Source organism: Pseudophryne corroboree, chromosome 10 (genome assembly GCF_028390025.1).
Source record: "Pseudophryne corroboree isolate aPseCor3 chromosome 10, aPseCor3.hap2, whole genome shotgun sequence".
NCBI lineage: Eukaryota > Metazoa > Chordata > Amphibia > Anura > Myobatrachidae > Pseudophryne > Pseudophryne corroboree.
The window spans coordinates 16,934,074-16,944,439 of NC_086453.1; the positions used below are offsets into that span (position 1 = coordinate 16,934,074).

The 10,366-nt window shown below is 52.8% G+C and overlaps 1 protein-coding gene across 1 annotated transcript; it reads left to right on the forward strand.

Moving 5' to 3' along the window:
• Window positions 1-1,947: 1,947 nt before the first annotated feature.
• TMEM147 (transmembrane protein 147) lies at window positions 1,948-9,478 on the forward strand. The gene is made up of 7 exons (XM_063942171.1): window positions 1,948-2,131; window positions 3,253-3,322; window positions 3,844-3,909; window positions 4,072-4,208; window positions 8,750-8,834; window positions 8,917-9,038; window positions 9,187-9,478. Exons 1-7 carry the CDS (start codon window positions 2,055-2,057, stop codon window positions 9,305-9,307), a joined length of 678 nt encoding a protein of 225 aa, XP_063798241.1. The 5' UTR covers window positions 1,948-2,054; the 3' UTR covers window positions 9,308-9,478.
• Window positions 9,479-10,366: the final 888 nt, after the last annotated feature.

The following is a 10,366-nucleotide window of genomic DNA, read 5'->3' on the forward strand; positions in this document are numbered from 1 at the left end:
GCTTAGTCAGAGGGCCCCTTGTTATCACCCTGTCTCGGATTTCCCTTTGTCTCCCATTAAGACCTGAGGGGGCATCGGGGTTGGGCAGACATAATCCGCCCTTCGAACGCGGCTGCCATGGGCTCAAGCAACCATAGTCTCGCAGGGGATTTCTGATAACACGGGCGAGACAACGGAGTTAGGGCGCCAGGGGTTACTAGGCTTTCCTGCTCCCGTACCAGCATATCTTTCCAGTACTCAGACCTCTGTCATTAAGATCTCCTCTGGTCTGGAGTACGGGAATCATAACACTCACCCCTCTTACATAATCCGGCTCTGGCCCTCATCCCCTATACACATTACTCACCCCTCTTACATAATCCGGCTCTGGCCCTCACCCCCTATACACATTACTCACCCCTGTTACATAATCCGGCTCTGGCCCTCATCCCCTATACACATTACTCACCCCTCTTACATAATCCGGCGATCGCATCATGGCAGCCTGCGCACGCCCACTACGGCCGGTGCGCATGTGTTTGGATGCAGCCGCTGCGACAGACGCACGGCTGAGTCCGGGTCTGAATAGACCCCTAAGTGATGAGAAACTGAGCTTTTCTTTGTTTGTCTCCTAACTCATAGCGTCATCTGAGGATGGTGCTGTGTATCACTTACCAGTCCCCCTGCCGCCTCCTGACATGTCCATGCCTGTACCGTCGGTCCAGAATGACGCAGCCCCTCTGCTGGGGAGCAGGGCCGTACCGGATCAGCACCAGGCTGAGGTCACTGGAGGGGTGGGTTATCGTAGTACCTCTGGCAACTCTGTATGATACATCTGAATTTCTGCACGAAGCAGCCATGCAGGATGTCTCTTAGCGCAATGATGAAAAATCCCGCTCCCCGCATTGTAAGGTATCACAGAGATTAGACGTCACTATGGAGACCTGCAGCCTCCATACGCTCCTGGATGACTTCTAATATCTCTGTATCATACAGTAGGGAGCGCATTATTCCTTGTATAACGGCTGGGGCCACGCAGTGGCTGCGGGATAGTAAATGACGCATTACACGGTGACAGGCAAGAAGCAGATCCTGCAATAGACATGTCAGAGGTCAGTCACCGTACATCAGCGCTGACCTCACCCGTGGCTCACACCCCCTGCAAGTAAACTCTCAGTATATACTGCCAGGGCATGCTGGAACTTATAGTCCTACATCACATACACACACAAACATCTGACTCCGCTCGTGGCGTAATTCCTGACAGTTTCAAAGACGTGATGGGGATGGTCAGCTGGAAAGTTAATACAAATACTCTCATTCTCTCTCTCAGGGGTAAATTTACTAAAGCTTCTAAAACAGAGAATTGGTGCAACCAATCAGATGCATACCTTCCAACTGTCCCGATTTTCGCGGGACAGTCCCGTTTTTTTTTGGGTCTGTCCCGCTGTCCCTCCCGCGGGCCGCGGTTGGGGGGCACAGCGTCTATTGCAGTCAGCCAGATGGACTGGGAGCATGACCAGCAGCTCACAGAGCACTGGCCACGCCCCACCGTGACGGACATGGGAGGCGTGGCTTGTGATTGTGTCATTCATGCGAAGCCACGCCCTTTCCATTATATCACGCCCCTTTTTCAGCGCCGTGCAGCGATGCCGCGTTGAGAGTCCCGGTTTTATGCCTCCAGATGTTGGGACGTATGCAGATGCTATCATTTCTCTATTGCCTTTCAGAAAATGATTGACAGCGTCTGATTGGTTGCTACGGGTAACATCACCAATTGTTCTAGAAGCTCTAGTAAATTTACCCCTCAGAGACTCATAGTAATAATAACTCTATTGCAGCAGCAGCAGCAGCAGCAGCAGCAGCAGCAGCAGCAGCAGCAGCAGCAGAGCTGTCCTGTGATCACGTGACTCCGTCCGCTCTGACAGACCGGAGTCTTCCGCGCATGCTCGGAGCACTGGCAGCTTCAGGCGGCAGCTGGCACGGGTCACGTGGCGTGTTCCCGCAGTGCGCAGGCGCGCCGGTCGCGGTGTGATTGGTCGGTGTGCTGGACGGGGCAGCTGCTGCCGGTCGCCATGACGCTCTTTCATTTCGGGAACTGCTTTGCTCTGGCCTATTTCCCGTACTTCATCACCTACAAGTGCAGCGGCCTGTGAGTGACCGGTGGGAAGGAACAGGATTGTCTAGGGGAGAACGGGAGCGAGGGGAGGGGACTTACACTTTAGAACTGGGCGTCTATAGGGAAAGTGTGGTGGAGCTGGGCTCCTGGAGGGAAGGTGTGGTGGGGTTGGGCTCCTGGAGGGAAGGTGTGTACGGGCTGGGCCCCTGGAAGCAAGGTGTGCGGGAGCGGGGCCCCTGGAAGCAAGGTGTGCGGGAGCTGGGCCCCTGTAGGGAAGGTGTGAGGGAGCTGGGCCCCTGGAAGCAAGGTGTGGGGGAGCTGGGCCCCTGTAGGGAAGGTGTGGGGGAGCTGGGCCCCTGTAGGGAAGGTGTGGGGGAGCTGGGCCCCTGTAGGGAAGGTGTGAGGGAGCTGGGCCCCTGTAGGGAAGGTGTGAGGGAGCTGGGCCCCTGTAGGGAAGGTGTGGGGGAGCTGGACTCCTGGAGGGAAGGTGTGGTGGGGGTGGGCTCCTGGAGGAAAGGTGTGGGGGAGCTGGGCCCCTGGAAGCAAGGTGTGGGGGAGCTGGGCTCCTGGAGGGAAGGTGTGGGGGAGCTGGGCCCCTGGAAGCAAGGTGTGGGGGAGCTGGGCCCCTGGAAGCAAGGTGTGGGGGAGCTGGGCCCCTGGAAGCAAGGTGTAGGGGCACCTAGAGGAAAGGTGTGGGGGAGCAGGGCCCCTAGGGGAAAGGGGGGCTGGGCCCCTTGAGTAAAGGTGTGGGGGAGCTGGGCTATTGGGAGAAAAGGGGAGGGGCAGCGGCTGGGCCCCTTGAGTGAAGGTGTGGGGTTGCTGGGCCCCTGTACGGTGGGTGTGGGGGAAGTGGGTCTCCGTAGGGAAGGTGTGGGGGAGCTGTGCCCCTGGAGGAAAGGTGTGGGGAAGCTGGTCCCCTGTGGGGCTGGTGGCTGGACCCCTGGAGGGAAGGTGAGAGGTGGATGTGCCCCTGGAGGGAAGGTGTGGGGGAGCTGGGCACCTGTAGGGAAGGAGGGAGGCGGTGGCTGGGCTTTTGGCATGAGGGCAGGAGAGCTGGGCTCCTGGTAGAAGAGAGCCAGGGGAGAGCTGGGCACTTGGAGCGATGGAGAGAGGGGGATCTAGGCTTCGGGTGCATTTAACTGTCTGTATTACAGCTCCGAGTATGGCGCCTTCTGGAGATGTGTACAGGCCGGAGCCACCTACCTGTGTGTGCAGCTTTGCAAGGTCAGTCATACTCTGGGTATACTGCAGTGTGGGCAGAGTACCCACCGACAGGTAAATGGGGGCAAGCACAGGCTGTGGGGCCTGGATCTGCACCATAAGCTCTCTTCTTGGTTCTATTTTGTACTAATTTTCCGTAACGTCTGACTAATTCTGTACTGATTTATATATGAAATTTCTGATGCAAATGTTCAGTGTGTCCACATGGGGCAGTTGTACGCTGTGCGCACAGACGACGCTGCTAATATCGGGAGATAGTAGATGACTTAAATGGACAAAGATTTTTACGTTTCAAAAAATGCAATCAATTTATTCCAATTTAAAGAATTAAATTATGATTGTATGTATGTGCATTTACTGTATATCTATATCCTTTCTTCTGCTGATTGTCCCTCAGAGAATGGGAACCATTAAATGTACTGTTGTCAATTCTGCGTCCGTGGTTGAATTTTTCACTGCGTGTACAGTTGGAGTCTGTATTGATCACAAACTGTTGGTGACGTACATGTGTGATCTTCTTACAGATGCTGTTCCTGGCCACGTTTTTCCCGACATGGGAAGGAGCAGCCGGAGTTTACGACTTTATTGGGGTGAGGCTGAAACCTGTGCGCTCTTTCTCTATCTGTGCCTATAACCTCACACCTCCATGTTTATTAGGTTATGTTATTTTATGCGCGTATAACATTGCTGCGACGCGCGGTCGTACTGATGCTGACATGCTCTGTGCTGCTCTTACTCTTCATCTTTGCTAGGAGTTCATGAAGTCCACAGTTGATTTGGCGGACCTGTTGGGGCTGCACTTGGTGATGTCTCGGAACGCAGGGAAGGGAGAGTACAAAATAATGGTGGCAGCCATGGGGTGGGCGACGGCGGAACTGGTCATGTCTAGGTAAGAACTAGCGCTCATGTTTGTATACTATGTACAGTGCTCGCACCTGTTACTATGCATGTTAATGTTAATTCAGGGAATGGTTGTATGGCACCGTTATACCCCTTTCAGATCAAAATCGGGGACCGCCCACTGATCTTGAACACAGGTCCAACCTGGGTCAGCCCCGGGACCGACCCTGTTCACACTGCGCCGTTGACACGGGTTATTCCCGGGTTGGCTTGTTTATACTGCACACGGGTGCAGTGTCAACTATTCTGCCTGTGCCTGGAGATGACATCATCACTAAGCGCCGGAGAGATGACTCTTCCTGTACTGTAAATGGGACTTGGGTCGGATAACCTGGGTCACCCGTTAAAACTGCTCGTAGCCTGGGTCGTTGCCGGGTCACTCAACCAGGGTTATTATTTTGGGACCCTTTCAAACTGAGAGGCAACCCGGGTTGACCCTGCAATAAACCTGGTTATTGTGGCAGTCTGAAAGGGTTATTACTGACCTGTGGAGAAAATATAGAACATTTTGGTCAGTCAGTAAAAATCACATGGTTCTAACAGTTCTATATGTATCGGTGGGTAGGATGCACAGGCCGTCCTCTGTAATTACTGAGCCCCATTTCCTGCTGTATGTATCGGTGGGTAGGATGCACAGGCCGTCCTCTGTAATTACTGAGCCCCATTTCCTGCTGTATGTATCGGTGGGTAGGATGCACAGGCCGTCCTCTGTAATTACTGAGCCCCATTGTCTACTGTATGTATCGGTGGGTAGGGTGCACAGGCCGTCCTCTGTAATTACTGAGCCCCATTGTCTGCTGTATGTAACGGTGGGTGGGGTGCACAGGCCGTCCTCTGGAATTACTGAGCCCCATTGCCTGCTGTATGTATCGGTGGGTAGGGTGCACAGGCCGTCCTCTGGAATTACTTAGCCCCATTGCCTGCTGCATGTATCGGTGGGTGGGATGCACAGGCCGTCCTCTGTAATTACTGAGCCCCATTGTCTGCTGTATGTATCGGTGGGTGGGGTGCGCAGGCCGTCCTCTGTAATTACTGAGCCCCATTGTCTGCTGTATGTATCGGTGGGTAGGGTGCGCAGGCCGTCCTCTGTAATTACTGAGCCCCATTGTCTGCTCTATGTATAGGTGGGTGGGGTGCACAGGCCGTCCTCTGTAATTACTGAGCCCCATTGCCTGCTGTATGTATTGGTGGGTGGGATGCACAGGCCGTCCTCTGTAATTACTGAGCCCCATTGCCTGCTGTATGTATCGGTGGGTGGGGTGCGCAGGCTGTCCTCTGTAATTACTGAGCCCCATTGTCTGCTGTATGTATCGGTGGGTAGGATGCGCAGGCCGTCTTCTGTAATTACTGAGCCCCATTTCCTGCTGTATGTATAGGTGGGTGGGGTGCACAGGCCGTCCTCTGTAATTACTGAGCCCCATTGTCTGCTGTATGTAACGGTGGGTAAGGTGCACAGGCCGTCCTCTGTAATTACTGAGCCCCATTGTCTGCTGTATGTATCGGTGGGTGGGGTGCACAGGCCGTCCTCTAATTACTGAGCCCCATTGTCTGCTGTATGTAACGGTGGGTAAGATGCGCAGGCCGTCCTCTGTAATTACTGAGCCCCATTGTCTGTATGTATCGGTGGGTGAGGTGCACAGGCCGTCCTCTAATTACTGAGCCCCATTGTCTGCTGTATGTAACGGTAGGGGGGGGGTGCACAGGCCATCCTCTGTAATTACTGAGCTCCTTAGCCTGCTGTATGTATCGGTGGATGGGGTGCACAGGCCGTCCTCTGTAATTACTGAGCCCCATTGCCTGCTGTATGTATCGGTGGGTGAGGTGCACAGGCCATCTTCTGTAATTATTGAGCCCCATTTCCTGCTGTATGTATCGGTGGTGGGGTGCACAGGCCGTCCTCTGTAATTACTGAACCCCATTGTCTGCTGTATGTATCGGTGGGTAGGATGCACAGGCCGTCCTCTGTAATTGCCGAGCTCCATTGCCTGCTGTATGTATCGGTGGCTAGGGTGCGCAGGCCGTTCTCTGTAATTACTGAGCCCCATTTCCTGCTGTATGTAACGGTGGGTAAGGTGCACAGGCTGTCCTCTGTAATTACTGAGCCCCATTGTCTGCTGTATGTAACGGTGGGTAAGGTGCACAGGCTGTCCTCTGTAATTACTGAGCCCCATTGTCTGCTGTATGTAACGGTGGGTAAGGTGCACAGGCTGTCCTCTGTAATTACTGAGCCCCATTGTCTGCTGTATGTAACGGTGGGTAAGGTGCACAGGCCGTCCTCTGTAATTACTGAACCCCATTGTCTGCTGTATGTATCGGTGGGTAGGATGCACAGGCCGTCCTCTGTAATTACTGAGCTCCATTGCCTGCTGTATGTATCGGTGGGTAGGATGCACAGGCCGTCCTCTGTAATTACTGAGCTCCATTGCCTGCTGTATGTATCGGTGGGTAGGATGCACAGGCCGTCCTCTGTAATTACTGAGCTCCATTGCCTGCTGTATGTATCGGTGGGTGGGGTGCGCAGGCCGTCCTCTGTAATTACTGAGCTCCATTGCCTGCTGTATGTATCGGTGGGTAGGATGCACAGGCCGTCCTCTGTAATTACTGAGCTCCATTGCCTGCTGTATGTATCGGTGGGTGGGGTGCGCAGGCCGTCCTCTGTAATTACTGAGCCCCATTGTCTGCTGTATGTATAGGTGGGTGGGATGCACAGGCCGTCCTCTGTAATTACTGAGCCCCATTGCCTGCTGTATGTATCGGTGGGTGGGGTGCGCAGGCCGTCCTCTGTAATTACTGAGCCCCATTGTCTGCTGTATGTATCAGTGGGTAGGATGCACAGGCCGTCCTCTGTAATTACTGAACCCCATTGCCTGCTGTATGTATCGGTGGGTGGGGTGCACAGGCCGTCCTCTGTAATTACTGAGCCCCATTGTCTGCTGTATGTAACGGTGCGTAGGGTATGCTGTATGTATCGGTGGGTGGGATGCGCAGGCCGTCCTCTGTAATTACTGAGCCCCATTGTCTGTATGTATCGGTGGGTAGGATGCGCAGGCCGTCCTCTAATTACTGAACCCCATTGCCTGCTGTATGTATAGGTGGGTGGGGTGCACAGGCCGTCCTCTGTAATTACTGAGCCCCATTTCCTGCTGTATGTATCGGTGGTTAGGATGCACAGGCCGTCCTCTGTAATTACTGAGCCCCATTGTCTGCTGTATGTATCGGTGGGTAGGATGCGCAGGCCGTCCTCTGTAATTACTGAGCCCCATTGTCTGCTGTATGTATCGGTGGGTAGGATGCACAGGCCGTCCTCTAATTACTGAGCCCCATTGTCTGTATGTATAGGTGGGTGGGGTGCACAGGCCGTCCTCTGTAATTACTGAGCCCCATTGCCTGCTGTATGTATCGGTGGGTGGGATGCACAGGCCGTCCTCTGTAATTACTGAGCCCCATTGTCTGCTGTATGTATCGGTGGGTAGGGTGCACAGGCCGTCCTCTGTAATTACTGAGCCCCATTGTCTGCTGTATGTATCGGTGGGTAGGGTGCACAGGCCGTCCTCTGTAATTACTGAGCCCCATTGTCTGTATGTATAGGTGGGTGGGGTGCACAGGCCGTCCTCTGTAATTACTGAGCCCTATTGTCTGTATGTATAGGTGGGTGGGATGCACAGGCCGTCCTCTGTAATTACTGAGCCCCATTGCCTGCTGTATGTATCGGTGGGTTGGATGCACAGGCCGTCCTCTGTAATTACTGAGCCCCATTGTCTGCTGTATGTATCGGTGGGTAGGATGCACAGGCCGTCCTCTGTAATTACTGAGCCCCATTGTCTGTATGTATAGGTGGGTGGGGTGCACAGGCCGTCCTCTGTAATTAATGAGCCCCATTGTCTGCTGTATGTATAGGTGGGTGGGGTGCACAGGCCGTCCTCTGTAATTACTGAGCCCCATTGTCTGTATGTATAGGTGGGTGGGGTGCACAGGCCGTCCTCTGTAATTACTGAGCCCCATTGTCTGCTGTATGTATCGGTGGGTAGGATGCACAGGCCGTCCTCTGTAATTACTGAGCCCCATTGCCTGCTGTATGTATCGGTGGGTGGGGTGCACAGGCCGTCCTCTGTAATTACTGAGCCCCATTGCCTGCTGTATGTATCGGTGGGTGGGGTGCACAGGCCGTCCTCTAATTACTGAGCCCCATTGCCTGCTGTATGTATCGGTGGGTGGGGTGCATTATTATCTCTTATTTAAAAGGCACTGACGGGGAACTCTATCGCTGTACAGTAGGAGTAGTATAAATTCACCTAGGTGTATAATTGTGTACAAGTAGATAATACAAGCAGAGGTCCTTATTTACAAGAGCTTACAATCTATAGGGGATTGAATCTTCTTTTTTGTAGTATGGAAAGTTTCTTTCATGGTTTAGTTTTCACCTTCGCCTGCAGTAGACTGTCAGGGCTGATCTTACTATGGATTACGCCCATTTGATTGTTCCAGCATATAAATATGATGTGACCAGGCTTATTTGTCGCCCTGTGCTAGGTGTCTCCCTCTCTGGGTCGGCGCTCGTGGCATTGAGTTTGACTGGAAGTACATTCAGATGAGCATCGATTCCAACATTAGTTTGGTATGTCCTCCGATGGTCGCAGAGTATGTCATGTGCTAACCGCCCTCTCAGCTGTGTGACGTGTGTTCTCCTGCCTCCACAGGTGCATTACATGTCCGTAGCCGCCCTGGTCTGGATGTGGACGCGATACGACCTCCCTACCCATTTACGTCTGCCGGTTTCAGTCCTCCTAGGGCTGAGTATGTATAAAGCCTTCCTCATGGAGTGAGTATGGTCTGATCGGCACATTGTATACGTAGCCTAGTATACGTGTCTGGGGGAACGGTTACCCTGTTTCTGTCACTGATCTCTAGGATGCAAGTTCCGTTTTTATGACGCGTTTTCCTTTAACCAGTTTCCTTCCTTTTTGCAGCTGTTTTGTGCACATTTTCTTACTGGGCAGCTGGACGGCTCTTCTGCTGAAAGCTGTGACCACCGGGGTCCTGTCCCTCAGCTGCCTCACGCTCTTCGTCAGCCTCGTGCACGGAAACTGACGCGCTTCTGGACTAACTTCATGCTGGACATCGGCCTCTTTGTTGGCGGTCTCTTCATTCAAGAGGAAAACCCGAACCAAAGCACTACGGGGGCGAGAACTTTATATGTATTTTGTTTTTTTAAATTAATTTCCTAAAACTTTATATAATAAAATACATGCGGACCATTTATCTCGGAGTCTGGTTTTAATTGATTCCATTCCTCCTGTATTGTGGTGCAAAGTATTTGACGCCTCTTAATTGTGATCACATAGAAGACTAAATCATGGAGGCATTCAATAGCGTTGGCTGGACAGCCTGTAGATTCTCTGGATACCGGTGACATCCCTGAGGCACAGACTAACCCCCAGTTATTATATGGCAGAATCTGGCTGAACCCGCTGTGTGTAGGGGAGACACTGTAAGACGGCTATGCACCACGCATGCAGTACCATTTCCAGTCCTCACCCAATCCTCTCCCATTTACATCTGACCGTATCTCCTTCTACACTCCTGCCAGCCCTCTTCGCTCCATAAATACATGCCAATTGTTCTGCCAACTGATTACCTCCTCCCACTCCCACCTCCAAGACTTATCCCATGCTGTTTCCTTCCTCTGGAATTCTCTACCTCTCCCCCTCAGACTCTCCACCTCTCTACAAAACTTCAAACGGGCTCCCAAGACCCACTTCTCTCTGCAATCAGGACCCTTTTCCCTCATGTGCTTGTCCCTCCCAGTGTTCTCCCTAGAAATTTTTTCTAGACGGGTGGGTGTCTTCAATAATAGTGTTTAAATCCTGACCTAATACTTAATTTCTGCAGCGGGGTACACTGGTATTCCACAGGGAATAACATCAGGTGTGTAGAGTAGGATCTTGAGCTGAGGAACCAACAGGCTAAAAGCTTTGACTGTTCCCAAGATGCTCAGCGCCGCCTCCTCTATAACCCCACCTCCGTGCACAGGAGCTCAGTTTGTAAGTTGGTGCCTGCAGTGCAGGTAGCTAACAGGCAGGGCTGCTCCAGCATCCCTAAGAAGAGCTATTTTAAAGAAGATAGAAGACTTCAAGGGCTGCAGCAGAG